Here is a 16,697-nt window from a genome sequence, read left to right as displayed (position 1 = left end):
ATATTTAAAACAATAAACAAATATTTTGCTAGTTTCTCTAATATCAAACCAAATCAAATATTGTATCTTTTATTTTAAAATTAAGAAAACCCAAACCAAATCAAGCCAAAAATATATCTACTTTCGTCAACTTGATTTGATCTTTCTTGAACACACCTAGTCTGAAGCCAAACACTACTAAAAAAAATTCTACTATTAGTTATTCATTAAACAATAAATTTCTAAGTAAAGTAGTAGAAAACTTAATCAATCATCTACGCCTCAATTGGAAATTTAATTAAGACTTATATATGAATTTTCTATATTCAAGTAATGTGAAGGTACTGAGTATGTTGTTGTTGTTGCAAATAATGTGAAGGTATAAATAAGCATTAACATATTGAAATTTCTAATTTAACTTCTAATAAGTTACAAACAGAAAAGAACATTGTTAATAAGGAGGAGCCATTTTATGATTTTTTGGCAATAACAAATACTCAGTTGCTGGCAATAACACTTGAATAATTACTGAGTTATTCAGTTGCTAAAAATATTTGATTCACCAATTTCTCCAATCCCGCAATTCGAATGTACATATGCGTATACTCATTGTATTGTATTGTACTGTATTATTGTTACATATCATTTCAAAATTATATTGTACTGTATTGTTTGATTAATACAACGTTTGTATAGATTGTATCATTTGTTGTCATTTTATGATGTCACACACCTGAAGAATAAACTTGCTAACATTACTAAGAAAAAATAGGATACAAAGTAGAATTATTGTATAAAACAGTGGGTAAATGATACAATATGATTATTTAATAATAAGGAAGAGCAAGATGAAAGAAAAAAGCAAGGTAACGGCACCACCACACCAAATCCGTCGTTCCATAAAGTGACACTTTTCGTCATTAGACAACGACGGGTTTAACAATACAATATAATAAAAATAAGTAACAATCAAAACAAACATTATATTAAAGTAACAATACGATACAATACAATACCTAACAATTATCCAAGCAAAACTGATCTACAAAACAACAATCCTCATGGTATCTCAAGGAGAAAAAAAAACTGATCTCTCTCAAAATCATTTTGTACAGATTCTGTTGATGCCTTGATCAATTTAAGACCTGGATTCTACGGAAACCTTGTTAACATCATTGACCTATCAAAAAGATTTAGCAAAAAGAATGGTGCCTACAAAGTTTTACAGCGGCAATTATTCACTATGATGATACAATTAAATAACAATAAGACAAGCCAATGAGAAACAGGAAGGGGAAAAATGCACAAAATGCGCTCATAAAACTCAGTAATCTGCTCTTCTGCTATTGACAAGGTCACCAGTGATATCATCATCTTCATTTTCGCATTGTTGCAGAAGTTCCCTGTAAGACTCATCATAAGCAGTAGCCATTTGCAGATGCTTAATTGCATCGTTCTTGCGACCAACATTGACCAACGCACTGTAAAAACATTATGTACCAGTTTAATCAATTGTAGAATTGGAATAAACACGAGGCCTTTTAGACCTTGCTTTTCTAGGTGGAACTAATTGGAGATGATAAACCACGGGTCAAGGATTAAAGGAAAACCTTTACCTTGACAGCAGTACTAATCCGTCATAGTAGTGAGCCTTGCTCTTTGGGTCCTCTGGCTCTTTTATACTAGCTATTCGTTCCAGGTGTACAAGTCCCTCTCCCATCTTACCCTGTAAGAAAAAAACAAAGGTGCAATATCACTCTGAGAAACCTACTCCCAAGACGTCTTCATAAACAAGCTGTGCTGGTCACATTGTCCAAGGGCTCGGGCTTGGCTCAAGAAAGAGAAGCCTTGAGACAGATCTGACTTTGACTATAAGCCCTAAAATATGGCAAGTCAAGCTCAAAACAACAGAATAAAATAGAAGTTGGGCTTACATAGTGGTGAGAGAGCAATACAGTCATCAAATGTAGAGGAAACAAAAATCTGTCTACAATCCTTATATAAAGATCCCGAAAAAAGAGACGAAAAGACTAAAGATTGAAGACTACATTGAGCACCATTCTGGAGGTGTCAGCATTCTTATAGCTGACTCGCCTACCATCCACACTAACTCCAGGCACTGAGCAATCAGCCGACAACCTATCCGCCATCATATTATTTGGTTCATTTAATCTCAATTCAAGTCCAAAGAGTGGAATGAGGAAAATAAAGAGTGAGGTTATAGCTAGTTTTGATGGCAAAAAACAGTAAAGCGAGAGAATATGCAATGCCTAGGGTTTCTTTCAATGAAGGACAAGGCAGAGATACAGAGAGGGGTAATCAGTTTGTTCAGATCATTGAAGGGAGAGGGGGGAGAGCAGCTAGGAATTGGGGTAAGTTGGGTTGATTCTTCACTGTCATTATATACGAGAGCAGCAATCAGCAGGCCATAGGGCAGTTTAGAGTCTTCAAAAATTAAACATATTGTACGAAAGGAAGCTGAGTGATCGAATAATTAGTGTTATTTAGATTTATATGAACATCAAATTCAAAGAAAGACAATTGACAAAAACAAGCTAAATATTCTTGGAACATACTGCAGATGAAACAGACAGGAATTTCACAAAACATTTGAATAGGAAAGAGAACTAAGATAAAAATTCTAGCATATACTGGGCCAGGAAAAAAAAGGAAAAAGGAAATCTTGTATTAGGAGCCTTCTCTAGGCTGAAAATATATTTGAAAATTATCCCACAATAGAGATTCAATAACTCAACCCACTAAAAGCAGAAAAAAGGAAAACACCCCCTACATACATGGTTTCTCTATCGCCACCACTGTGCCATGTCACGGAATCATGTAAATAGTGTAGGTACTCAATTATCTGTACTAGAGTTCTTTTGATTAAACTACTTATAATAAAAAAGAATTCTTATTGTCATGTCAAGCCTATTAGGTCAACCATTAAGCCAATTTCTTAAAAAACCATTACCTGCCGTATACAGGCAACACCTGCCCATTGAGATGATAGAATCAGGAGATCAACATCCTCAATGTCCAACGGATTCTCCTTTAGCTGAAGCTGAACTTGCAGAAATAGACTAGGGTTAGCAACAAATTAAGTTTGCTGGATTCTAGCAGCCAGATCAAGGTCTGGTAGAGTATACTGCATACTACATAAACTTTAGAAGGTTACCAGATATAGACAAACAGATTATGACTTTTAACAGAATTTAGTCACCATTTCATGGAAAATTCTTAGTCTACAAGCAAACTGAAGTTTCTTCACTCAAAAAGATCAGTAAACTCAAATTGAAATGCAGGACGTCAGATTCGAACCTTAGCAATAGCACGTTCCAAGTATTCAGTAGCTTCTGGTAAGGAACCATCTTGCAGAAGTGACTGGCCAATAACAAGCAAAGCTCGAACATACTCGGGATCCTTTGCAAGAGCAAGTCTGTAAGACATACATTAAAATGGGAGATACTACAGTGAAGAAAGAAAATAAATAAGCAGATGAGGATTGCTTTTATTTAGTGAGAGACCTACCGAAGAAAGGACATAGCTTCATCTTTACGACCTCCTGCTAAGAATTTGATTGAAAGCTGATGAAGTTTCACCAAAAAAAATTTAGACAGCAGCAAGAACTATTCAACATTTCATGTCAATAACAGGAAAAGAAAATAGTTACTAACATTAACCAATTCATGAGGTGATAGGTTCTGGACAGATACTTTCCGCTGCTTTTTTGATGGTTCTATTTTGATTTCTTCAGGATTACCTAACTCTTTCTGATGTGCAGTCGCTGACTGAGGATCCTTATGAGGTAGCCCCAGTTTCTTGCGAACATCTGGATGCTTTAGCAATAGTTGCTGCCCATAAAAAGGTAATGAGTTCACCACATTCATTGATTTTCATGAAGATGTAGAAAGTGCAATCTTAAGAAGCGCATTTTCAATGGCAACAAGTGGACCAGGAAAAGAATACAAACTTAAAAGACAACTGTTATGTACAATCTGCTAGACAGCACTGTTAGAGGGAGCAAAAGCGAGAAAACGAGGAGCTCATAGGCATTTTCCAAGGGAAGTTTGAAGAAAGTTACCATCTTCATAATCTAGCAGTTTATCTATCATGCTTTCTTTCCACGTATCCAGGAAAAGTAAGGATAAGAAGTCCCAGCACTCCACATGGATCATGCAAGTTCGAAACTTAATGCCTTTTGTGCAAGAAAAGCTCTTATAGTCCAGGCATAAGAAGTTACAAAACCTTAAAGATAACTGAGAACATTTGCATTTATCTGCATGCCCAGTCACCAAGGAAATAAAATTGAGACAAGGAACACTCGGAAGGATACTTCAGAAGAGATACCTGAACAACGGTCATCGAACTATTGGTAAGCCAATAGACTGAACTCCCCTGAAAAATTGACAAATGAAAGAAACTTCATTTCATGCACATGATCCTTCATCAGGCATATCAAGATAGAAGGGCAAATGAATGAGTCAGAAAGGTAATGAAACTTGTTTCACCTTTGCAACACCCTCTCCAACTCAACACCACAATTAAAAAAATTGGAATAGTAAATGTAAGGGACTCATCAACACTAATATCTATTTTTAAGTGATCAGCCCACCCACAGCTGCCATTCTTTCGCATAAGTCTCCAGTATCACATAGAGAAACTAAATCAAGTTGCTCTCTCCATCACCCAAAACTCCATACGGGCTTCCCCTTCTGTAAGATATTATATTGTACTATTGAGGAGTCGTCAGGTTATTACTCATTTGCCAGCTCATCACCTCCCACAGCATCAGCTTTCACCAATTCCAAATGACCATTAGACGTGCCACTTGTTTACCAAAATATCAATTGCATTAATTGCATCTATATTCCTAGTACAGTCCATCTCTGAAGGTATTAACCAGAGAACAATGATTTGCAAGAGAAACTAAACCTATCAACAAAAATAATCCATAAAATACTATGTTCAACCCAACTATGATATGGTTCCGTCTGTTAACTTCAACAAACGCAACAGATTGGCTCAAAAAGCTGCATTTACAATGACAAAAATCTCTTAGTGTCTTTCCCAACAAAGAAAGCCTTAGGAGACATCTCCAAACTAGACATGATGCAGACTACCAAGAAAAGCAAGAACATCCCGACAATTCCAACTCAAAGCTCTGACACGATGAGTTACTCCTTACCATCAATTAGTTGTTAAAACACAGGTAGAGATATTCAGATTCAAAGCAGAAATATCAGTATATTTACAATATGATAAGCCCCTTTTGCCCTATATGGAGGAAATATTTCTATGATCAGAGAGGGTCATGAAGAACGGAGGCAAAAGTCAAACTGTACCTCCATTAACAACCTCTTAAGAAAACAACGATTTCAGCTATTGCAAAGATCAATAAATCAACTGGACCCAAAAAAAAAGATTCTAGGGGAAACCAAACTGTTACACCCCATGTTTTCGTACGTGAAAGTGCGCCATAAGTAAATTGATGAAAGCTCGGAAATGAGATGTTACATTCCGCATTTTCGTACGTTAAAATTTCATCGTAAGTTAATCGACGTAGACTCGGGAATAAGATTATTTTTGAGGTTATAAGCATTTATGCAAATTATAACAGGTGATAAGTAAATTCGTGAAGGTGAGAGGGTAAGCGAATCGAAGAAAATGAGTTTTGTCGAAGTTTGACATTTTGAGATAAAATACAGTTCAAGGTACCACATGACCATGATACTAAGGTGTATAAAGTGTGTTAAAAGTGAGTAGTATTTAAGTAATTTGAGATAATTCTTAATTATGTGGATAATTGGGTAATTATTGATTTTAGTGGGAGATTAACTAATTAATTAAGATCTTTGGATAAGTTTAAAGAGCCCCAACATGGGGGCAAATGGAATCTTAATCAAGCCAAAATTGTGACTCTTACACCATGTAGCAAGGTGGCACTTTTAAAGGAATTTGTGGCCAAGTCATCATAATGTGGGGCCCACACCAATTAAGGTTAAAAACCTCTCTAAATCACTTAAGAAAGAGGCTTGCATCTCTACAATGAAATGAAGGGGAGCTTCAGCAAAATTATACGAGATTATATCATGTAATAGCAGCGTGAGATGCAATTCTAAGAGCGCACGGTACAATCTTTCTCAAGAATATCGTACGGATTTTTCCCTACTTCGATCCGCCGTTACGTTTTTTCGCAAAAGACGTGTGTTAGGAGGATTGTCAAGAGAATCAGTTTAGGTATGTTAAGGCTATCCCTTCTTTCCTTTTGGCATGATCCATATGATACAAACGAAACGAGCAAATGCGCAACTTCATAAATGATTCTATTCATAGAAGTACTAGGGTGCCTATGTTCTTGATTCCCCATGTGCCCTATTATTCTATCATCTATTCATGGGTCTCAGAAAATACGTAAGTTGATAAAGTTTATTTCATGATATTAATTAAAGGCATATTGATCTTATGACATACCGAGAAATCTTATTAACATTGCATTCAGTTATACATGCACATTGACCCATGACCAGATGGAGTTATATACGCGTATATATATATGTATATGGGGTATGAGGAAAGGTTATGGCGTTATATACGCACTACCACCTGATCAGCTGGTATACGTTGATGATTTTGCCCACAGCGGCCGAGATAATATGATGGGATGCCCTCAGAGGCTTGATGATATTATGTACACATATACCTATGCATGCTATGACATTTATACGCATATGCATGACATTTTAAATATTAAATGATTCACAGAGCTATTCAGACTTACATGTCGAGTCTTTTACTCCATGTTTCTCTCATGACTTTCATTTACTCATGTTCATTCCTTACATATTCGGTACTTTATTTGTAGTGACGTCCCTTTCACCTAGGGACTCTATGCTTCATGCCCGCAGGTCCCGATAGACAGGTTGAGAGTCCTACATATAGGCTATCAGCTCGCGGAAGGTGTTGGTGCGCTCCATTTGCTCCGGAGTTGCTTATTTGGTTAGTAGGATTTGGACATGTATTGATTGGTATGGCGGGGCCCTATCCCGACCTTTATGATATTTATGTACTCTTAGAGGCTTGTAGACAGATGTCATGTATACGAATACTTGTATGGCCTTGTCGGCCTATGTTTTGAGTACATTAAGGATCATACCGGCCTTATAGGCCCGTACTTCATATGTATAAGTCGGTATATCAAGTTGGGTCACCCTATATTGAGTATTCCCTCATGCTTTATTATAGTTATCTCATGACAACATTTCTGGTTCATTTACCAATGATAGTACGATACGAAAGATACGTTACGTTGGTACTCGGTTGAGTAAGGCACCGGGTGCCCGTCACAGCCCATTGGTTTGGGTCGTGACACAAACCAAACAGTTCAAAATCAAAATAAATTTCATTCTCCCCTCCTCTTAAAATTGGGCCATAAAGCTAAACGTAATAAAGAAAAACATCAGATGCCAGGTTCATATTTTACTGCAAATGAATGAAATGAAAGTGGACAAATCCTATGGCACATCAAATTTTAGAATCAAACGGTTGATTACCTGGGGAATATTGAATGTAATAAACAATAAGGGTAATGTCAGGACTTCCAAGTACTTCTTGTAGTACTGCAACAAGAAATGCAGTCGTTAGACTTACTTCTCAAAGTTATAATCAATAAAACAGAAAAAACATCACAAGCCTTGAGCTAAAGCATTTTCAAAAGTTTAACTTTGCTTCTAATTTTACTGCAGCTGCGAGACACCACAGCTACCACAAAATAGCTTAAATCTATCAAAAGCCTGCAGCAATACTTGTTAGTTGTTACAGCAAAAAAGATGCTAAACACTGAAAGTTTGTCTACCTAGCAGAACTTTTAGACAAATCGATAACCTTAAAATTTAATAAAATTTAATGGTGAATCATATAGCTATAGGACCTCTAAGATTTTATGGTGACCTATATAGCCATAGGACCTACATGACTAGATAGAATAAGAGAACCGTTGGTCACAACATTCCGATTGCTGGGATTGCTATAGCTTGTAATATGTGAGGTTGCAGTTTCGATCCCCACTCCAAACAACTTTGTTGTACCCCAGCTCTTTTCAGATCTTTATTTTATTCAAAAATAATAGAACGCCATCGTATACCATGATGGCCCCGCTTTATTTGGGGATCTCTTCGTCTGCGAACTCTCACTCCAGCCATTCTTTTTCTTCATTAGGGATGATATCGATGTCATCCAGTTTCAGAGAAGGTCTCCGTGTAACATCTTCCGAGTACGGATGTTGGTAAAAATCTATATTTTCATTTTTTTATCACCTGGGGATTACCATCTGGAGGGTTGTTGGCCACAAGCCCAACCCTTATGTGAATAAGTTTAAAGCCTTGGTGGTTCCTTCTCTCGACTCTGAAGAAATTAAGACACAGGAGCCCTCCATAGCTCCCCTGCATGAGCAAAACTCAGATACCAGTCTCTCAGATGCAGATGACGAAGCCACTCCACATCCAAGAATCCATAAACCACTGCGCATCAATTCCCAGAATATGGATTTGGTTCCGGTAAGCAGTTCTGACACAGACTTCTCCTCCCAAGCAATCTATGAAGCTCTGCCGTTGACATGGTACGAAGGGGGGCCCAGTCAACAAATTGATAAACCATCCATTATCGAGACCTCGAAGTGGACTAAAATAACCATGGTTAAGGCATGCAAGGCTTTCGGAATTAATGCGGCCGGGTTCGAGCATGATCTCTTAGGTTTAATATTGCGAATGGAGCAAAGGAGACAAGCTCAAATTCAACAGCAGGAGTCACAACAAAAATCAGGGAAAGGGAAGAAAACTAAAGGAGAAGGGGAAAGAAAGAGGTTACTCTTTGGGATCAACTACGACAGAAAAGGGCAACATGACAGTGGGTCAAGGGGTAGGCACTACAAATCCTTCTCTGGATGAAGCTTAAAATCCTGAGTTGGAATGTGAGGGGGTTGAATGAGGAGGAGAAAAAGAGCACTATTAAATCTCTCATTCAAAAATGGAGGGTGGATATCTTATGTCTGCAGGAAACAAAGATTGAAGACTGGTCCAACAGATTGACTCAACAATTATGTGGTAACAGGTGGGCTGATTGGGTTGAATTAAAGGCAAGTGGAACTAGGGGAGGGATTGTAATGATTTGGGACAAAAGGCAATGGAACAGAATAGACGCTCATCAGGGTTACTACTCCATCTCATGTATGCTTGAAAGCACCCAAGAGGAATTTAGGTGGTGCTTCACAGGTGTTTATGGACCTCACTCTAATCCAGAGAGGGAGGTGATGTGGAATGAAAGTGCAGGTGTGAGGGGATTATGGGAAGGCCTCTGGGTCATAGGTGGTGACTTTAATGTTTGTAGGTTTGTAAGCGAGAGATTGAATTGTACCAGAAGATCCAGAGCTATGAGATCATTCTCCGAAATGATACAGGACCTTGATGTCAAGGATTTACCCCTTCAAGGAGCTCATTACACCTGGTCGAAAGGTGACAACTGCTTACAAGCTTCTAGAATTGATAGGTTTCTTACCTGCCCTGAAATGGAATGATTCATTTAAAGATGTGAGATAAATTGCTCTACCCAAGGTGATCTTAGATCACAGGCCAATTTTATTGGAGAGTGGGGACTGGGATGCAACCCCTTCTTATTTCAAGTTTGAGAACATATGGCTGCAATCTGAAGGTTTCATTGACAAACTGAAGAACTGGTGGCAGAGCTACAATTTCTCTGGTAGAGCAGACTTCGTACTTTTGCAAAAGTTAAAAAGCTTGAAGAAGGATATCACCCGATGGAACAAAGAAGAATTTGGAAGGTAGAAACCAGGAAAACCAGGGCTCTTGATGAGCTAATGGCACTCGAACAAACGACAGAAGGTAGACAACTGACTTTAATCGAGTAAAATCAAATGATGAGCTTGAGGGTGGAGCTTCAACAGCTAGCCAAAGCAGAAGAGATATCATGGAGGCAGAAATCAAGGTGTCAATGGCTTAAGGAAGGTGACAGAAACACTAAATATTTCCAAAAGATTGCAAACTCACAAAGAAGGAAAAACTGCATAGACAGACTCTTAGTTGGCAATGAAATTATAGAGGATAAGGAGCTTATAAAAGCGGTGATACTGGATTTTTATGGAAAACTATACACAGAACAGGAGAATTGGAGACCCTCTATAAACTTTGAAGGCATCGCAACCATTACAACAGAAGAGAAGAATGGTCTGGAAGCACCTTTTGACGAAGAGGAGGTACTAGCAGCTATACAATCAAGTGCAGCAGACAAGGCACCAGGACCAGATGGGTTTACTATGGCCTTTTACCAGCACTCTTGGGAATTCATCAAACATGACATCCTCGCAGCCATGAGTCGCTACCATCAGCATTGTTGGATGGTCAGGTCATATAATGCTTCTTTCATTGCATTAATCCCAAAGAAAAAAGGGGCTATGGAGTTAAGGGACTACAGGCCAATTAGTCTCATCGGTAGTGTGTATAAGATCATAGCCAAGGTTCTAACAGAATGATTGAAAAGAGTGATGGGGAATCTGGTGTCAACCCAGCAGAATGCATTCATTAAGGGGAGACAGATTACAGATGCCCACTGATAGCAAATGAGGTTCTTGATTGGCAATTGAAGCAAAGGGGTGCAGGTATCCTGTGCAAGTTGGACATTGAAAAAGCTTTTGATCAAGTGAATTGGTCATATCTCATTTCTATCCTCAGGCAGATGGGATTTGGGGAAAGATGGATCAAATGGATTAAATTTAACATGTCCACGGTCAAGTATTCAGTTCTGATTAATAGGAGTCCTGCAGGTTTCTTTTCCCCTCAACGAGGCTTGAGGCAGGGTGACCCTCTCTCACCATTTCTATTCATACTTGCAATGGAAGGACTGAGCAGAACGTTGGACAAAGCAAAGCAGATGCAGTGGATGAATGGCTTTAATGTGGAGAGGACCTGCACAGTCAACATCTCACACTTGCTATACGCTGATGACACCCTGATTTTCTGTGGGGCAGACAGAAATCAGGTGCTCTATTTAAATCTAACTCTTCTTCTTTTTGAAGCTGTTTCAGGGTTTACACATTAACATGCTCAAAAGTGTGATTTACCCTGTAAATGAGGTACAAAACCTAGAAGAATTGGCAGAAATACTGACCTGCAGCATTGGGACCTTCCCAACTACCTACCTGGGGCTCCCTTTAGGAGCAAAATTCAAATCAGAAGCTGTATGGAGTGGGGTCATTGAAAAGTTTGAGAAGAAGCTTGCTTCCTGGCAGTTGCAGTACTTATCTATGGGTGGCAGACTGACTTTGATCAATAGTGTCCTAGACAGCATTCCCACCTACTATATGTCATTATTTCCAATGAGTAGTAAGGTTTTGAAACAACTTGATAAAATAAGAAGGAATTTTCTATGGGAAGGGAATAGCGGTGATCACAAATTTCACCTGGTTAAGTGGTCTAAAGTTTTATTACCAAAGCACCAAGGTGGACTGGGTATCAAGGATTTAGCTTTACAGAATAAATGCTTATTAATGAAGTGGCTATGGAGGTACACGCAGGAGAATAACTGCTTGTGGAAGGAAGTTGTCAATGCCAAACACGGTGTACAGAACCACTGGTGCACTAAACAATCAAGAGCACCACATGGAGTTGGAGTTTGGAAGCATATTTGTAAACATTGGGAGGAGTTCTCACAGAATATGCACTTTGTAGTTGGGAATGGACATCATATCAAGTTTTGGAAGGATAAGTGGCTGGGCAGCACAGCTTTAATGAATGCCTATCCTGCACTGTATCAGATAGCCAGAGAGCATGACTCAACAATATCCCAGTACAGGGAAGACAACACTTGGAACATAATTTACGGAAGGAACCTACAAGATTGGGAATTTGAGGAATTGCTCAGACTACTGGCCACTCTAAATGGCTTCTCAAGCAACCAATTAGCACCAGACCAACTCATATGGGGAACTACACAGGCAGGAAGATACACAGTGAAAGCAGCCTACAGGTCAGCCGGAACTCACAATGCAATCACTGACCAGTGGCCATGGAAGCTAATTTGGAAAGTCAAACTACCACCTAAAGTTACTAGCTTCAACTGGACTGCACTTCATGGAGCTTGCCTAACGCAGGATAACTTGGCCAGAAGGAACTTCTCTATGGCTAATAGATGCTTTATATGCCAGAGGAATGCAGAGTCACACAGTCACCTCTTTCTACATTGCACAGTCTCAGCAAGTCTTTGGAATATGTTTTTATCTCTTTTTGGACTCAGATGGGTCATGCCACAAAACTTCAGGGAAGCTTTTGAGAGCCGGAGCCTTTGGAAAGTTGATAGCTCCATCAGGAAAATATGGAAGATGATACCTGCAGCCATTTCTTGGACTATCTGGAATGAAAGGAATAGAAGGTGTTTTGATGGGATATCAACTGCTGTCCAATCTCTCAAAGCTTTTTGCCTAGTGTATTTATTTAGTTGGGCTTATCTAGCCCCTGTAGATTCTCCTGATAGCTATCTGAACTTTGTTAGCTCCCTAGTACTAAGCTGATTTTTTTGCCTTTTTGTATTGGAGCTAGCAATTTTCATTACTTCTGTAACTATTTTGCATCTTCTTGATGCCATCAATGAAACTAATTACTTCATCAAAAAAAATAAATCGACTCCCTCTCGACAGCAAGTTGTCAATCCAAGTGCATCTTTTATGTGATGTTGCGTTTTATGGAAAAATTGTGTTTCTGTCTCCATCTTTTAACCACAAACATCTTGATTTTTGCCTCCAAGAGATTCCATCTGCTTTTGCCTGATTCTCTAGCTCCTCCATTAGCTCCATCCTTTTTGTTGTTTCATCTTACGAAAGGGTTCTTTTTCCTGCCAACTGATCTAAATCTTCCCAAATTAAAGTTTTATCATCTACCGGACTACGAAATTCTTCCTTGTTTCATTTTTTTGGATTTGCTTTCAGCATTTTAAGTTCTCTGTATCAATATGATACCAAGGGTTCCTTGAATTGTATAGTTGTTCCACCAATTTTTAACTTTATCCAAAAAACTACCGCTCTTGAGCCACATATTCTCAAATTTGAAGTAGCTTAGATTGGAGTCCTTTTAACACTTCCCAAGAGAAAAGGATTACGATCAGAGAAGGCCTTAGGAAGAAAAGCTTCATTGCAATCAATTGGGACCAAGATGAAGTGGTAAATAACCAGAGCCATGTCGTTGATAAAATTGGAAAATATCCTCATAGCCCTGCTTGTTCTGTTTGTACCATTCTTTTCTTTGGCGAATCTGGTAGTGTTAAAATCCCTCCCAATAACTCGAGGAATTTCCCAAATTAGTCTAATTGCAGCAAGCTTCAGCCACATACTTTCTCTTTCGTCAGGTCCATAGATTCCTGTAAATGTTCCAGTGAACTCTCCTTTGATATACTTTCAAGCACACATGAAATTTTATAGCTCCTTGCCAACTTATCCTTACTTTGCCAGACTCTTTATCTGCCCAATCAGCCCATTAGTTCCCCGAACGTGCATTGACTTTTGTACAGTCCACTCTTCTACTTTTGTTTATTGGAAGCACGTAACATCAGCCCGCATTGTATTGCTAGCATTTTTAATGTTTTGCATTTTCCTGGATCCCCTAATCCCTCACATTCTAGCTAAGAATTTTGATCTTCATATACGGAGAATTTTTCTTTCTCCACTTTCCCCCATCCAAAGATTCTCCATAATTTACCTTAAATACCAGCTTTTTAAGTTCATTCTAACCCTTTTGCGCTTTGGCCTTCTCCTTTTTGACCGAGACCGGTTGATTTGAAAGTGATTTCCTTTGCTTTTATATTCAAGAAGAGCTCCAGCAACTCTGTCTCAAAGCCCCTAGATTTGACCTCCAACTGAATGCCGAACCACTGTAGTGACGAGTTTCTGGTTCTGCATGTCATTTGCATGATCATACCAAGGGAGAAGTAATTTGTTGTCCCCTGCCTGCAATGAGTAGTTCTCCTCCGTATCTCCTTCAGACTGCAAAGAGAGTTCAATATCTGAAGTGGTTACCGAAAAGAGAAATCTTTCTCTTCCCGACTCGCTTGAGCCTGGTTTTGAGTACCATTCCGTGAGGTAACCATCATCGCCATTGGAGGATGTGGCTAGACTTCACTTCGAGCTGTTCTTGGTATCTTGATGGGATTAGAGATAGACCCTTGATGGGCTTGAATATCTACCTAGACGGGGTCCCTAGATGATAGGTCAAATGATGAACAGTGGGCCTTTCTCAAGGTTCAAGGGTCTGAAGGTTTCCCTAAATTTTTGTTAACTAGATTTATTGAAATTGCTTCTAAATGATGGGCCTTTTTTATAAAATGATTGGTCCGGAAGTGTTGAACCTAGGGGGCTGGATAGACTATAGCTGGGCTCCCCTCTGATTTCCAATCTTCAAAAATTCAAATTGGATCCCCAAGATTTCAAATGTCTCATAGTAACCATGTGCCACGTGTCGAGTTCTCTGATTTGCCCCTTGACTTGCCCATTGCGCTTGAAGTTTAATGCATCTTCGAACCAACCTCATTCAGAATGCCTGTCACCTCTGCAAGTATTCTAAAATTTTCAGCGAGGTTGTTTTCTTATTAAGATGGTAAACTTTTTCCGCCCACAACACTGGTTGTGTCATCAGTCTCATTGCAAGTCAAGCTTCACCTAAGAAAGCTCATCTTTTCGTTGTATCATCTTTTCCAATCAGCCCCCCCCATTTGTCTTCAATGCATACAAACACCTCTTCCGACCAGACAAGCAGAGTTTATAGGGCTGTACCTCCAGTATAAAACAGACTTGTAGTACCCAGAAGATCAGCTCTTGAGTTTGATACCGCGACGATGCCTTATACCAAATACTTTTAAGATTAACAAAAACATTGCACCAAGATGGACAATAAAGCGACTTATTGGCATCTATACAATGGTGGAAAGTGATTATAGTACAAGCATACTAATGTGAGAACTCAAACTACAAAACACTAAAATACTAAAACACCATATCATTTAGACTTCTTTCTTCTTCATCTTCCTTTTTAAAAAAAAATCAAGCTAAATCACTTGGACTTCTATTAGCAGCAAGGATAATTAGATATTTAAACAAAATATCATGCACTCCTTTCATCCCAAAAAGGATGACGATGCTGCTGTTTGAAGAATCGAGCAGTTCTTCTGAGTACAATTCAAACTTCTTAAAAAACATTTTATAGGAAAAATATAATTTTTAATCTTTAATATTATGTGTAGATATTTAAATTATATTTCAAATGAATTTGGAAATCGGTATCCGAATGCACTTCAAAAATTATATGCTTTGATCCTCATACTCCGAAACTAGGTATTCCTTTTGGAACGGAGGGAGAATTTTTTAGCTTTTCTCCAATTCATAGGATAGGACTCTTGCAATAAGATAACCGAAAATTAAAGATATACTTCTACAATGGAGTTTGAATAGAGATTGGTTATGTTCTGTAATTATACAGCATAATGAAGAAAACCCCATTTCATAAATTTCTCTTTCTAACAATAAGAACCTTTTTACTAAAGCAGATGTCACATAAATTTCTAGACAGATTACTGACCTTGGCTAATAATCCCAGTAATCCACTTATATTTCCAACTGAAGATTTCTGAAAGGATACCTGAAGAGTAATAGGAAGAGAAGATATCAGCTATAAAAAAGCATGTCTCTGCATGGAGAACCTGCTGGATTATCACTTCCATAAGAAACTAGACCAAACTCACTGAATAATAAAATACAATGTGCTGCCTTTAAAAAAATTATAAATTTTGAGTAAGGTGCATAAGGGCAGGAGAAATTTTAGGGAAAACCCTCTTTTTAAATGTAACCACTAGAAACACCAAATGGTGTTTTTCTTTCTTATTTATTTATATTTTTGATTAGGAGTAGATAACATTATTTAGGGTAGATAAGACCATATCATGCTTTTCAAATCCCGTCACCTACAACTCAGCCAACTACTTATAATATTCTTCCCACTTTCCTCATATATCTTTTTGGTGATTATCTGTCTTTCTCCAACCCCCCCCCCCCCCAACAACACGACTAAAAAAAAAAACTACGGTGATTCTCTCTCATTCACTTTGAATTTACATCACACTATCAGATTATTCATCCTATTAATCCTCTGAAAACACACTGTCATTTCCATGGCTCAACCTTCTCAAATCTTTCTAACCCACCACCGCAATGAATGCAAGCATTATCAGATAAATCTCTTCCACTGCACTATTTGTTGGGACTAAATAGGCCATATAAATAATATTCATGGTAACAAAGAAATGATAACGTAGCATCGAGATACGATAATCAACAAGAACAAAAAAAGGAGTAACAAGGACACCAAAATTTTTTCATGAAAAACCCTTCTGAGGGAAAAACCACAACTCCAAGAAGAGCAACTAATTTTACTATAGTAAGGAATTTTACACTTTGAAGGTCTGTGTAAAATACTCCAAATACCACTACACACTCAAAAGAAATAACCCTCTTTTGATTTTTCACCTCACTACTATATCACTTGCACTCTCTGTATTTCCTCACAAAATATTTTACTTCTCACTCTGTGAATTGCTCACTTGTTCTCTGTATTACTTTTCGTTCAGTGTGTTTGGCGTGTTGCAAATACAAAAGAACTTTTGTATTTATAAAG

At 38.2% G+C, this 16,697-nt stretch overlaps 1 protein-coding gene across 1 annotated transcript in view; it reads right to left on the bottom strand.

Annotated features, from left to right (window-relative positions):
* The window catches only part of LOC109223291 (ALBINO3-like protein 2, chloroplastic), a 38,674-nt gene continuing 22,918 nt past the window's right edge, over nt 942-16,697 (bottom strand). Inside the window, exons 6-14 of the mRNA XM_019387546.1 lie at nt 15,606-15,665; nt 7,530-7,595; nt 4,327-4,374; nt 3,654-3,830; nt 3,508-3,563; nt 3,298-3,415; nt 2,951-3,040; nt 1,596-1,705; nt 942-1,460 (exon numbers count right to left, since the gene is read on the bottom strand). Of these exons, the coding sequence (XP_019243091.1) occupies nt 1,304-1,460; nt 1,596-1,705; nt 2,951-3,040; nt 3,298-3,415; nt 3,508-3,563; nt 3,654-3,830; nt 4,327-4,374; nt 7,530-7,595; nt 15,606-15,665 (882 nt within the window). The 3' untranslated portion in view covers nt 942-1,303. The remainder of the gene's footprint in view (nt 1,461-1,595; nt 1,706-2,950; nt 3,041-3,297; nt 3,416-3,507; nt 3,564-3,653; nt 3,831-4,326; nt 4,375-7,529; nt 7,596-15,605; nt 15,666-16,697) is intronic.

Source organism: Nicotiana attenuata, chromosome 3 (assembly GCF_001879085.1).
Source record: "Nicotiana attenuata strain UT chromosome 3, NIATTr2, whole genome shotgun sequence".
Taxonomy (NCBI): Eukaryota; Viridiplantae; Streptophyta; class Magnoliopsida; order Solanales; family Solanaceae; genus Nicotiana; species Nicotiana attenuata.
The sequence above is the reverse complement of the archived record's forward strand: the minus strand, read 5'-3'. Positions and strand labels throughout refer to the sequence as shown.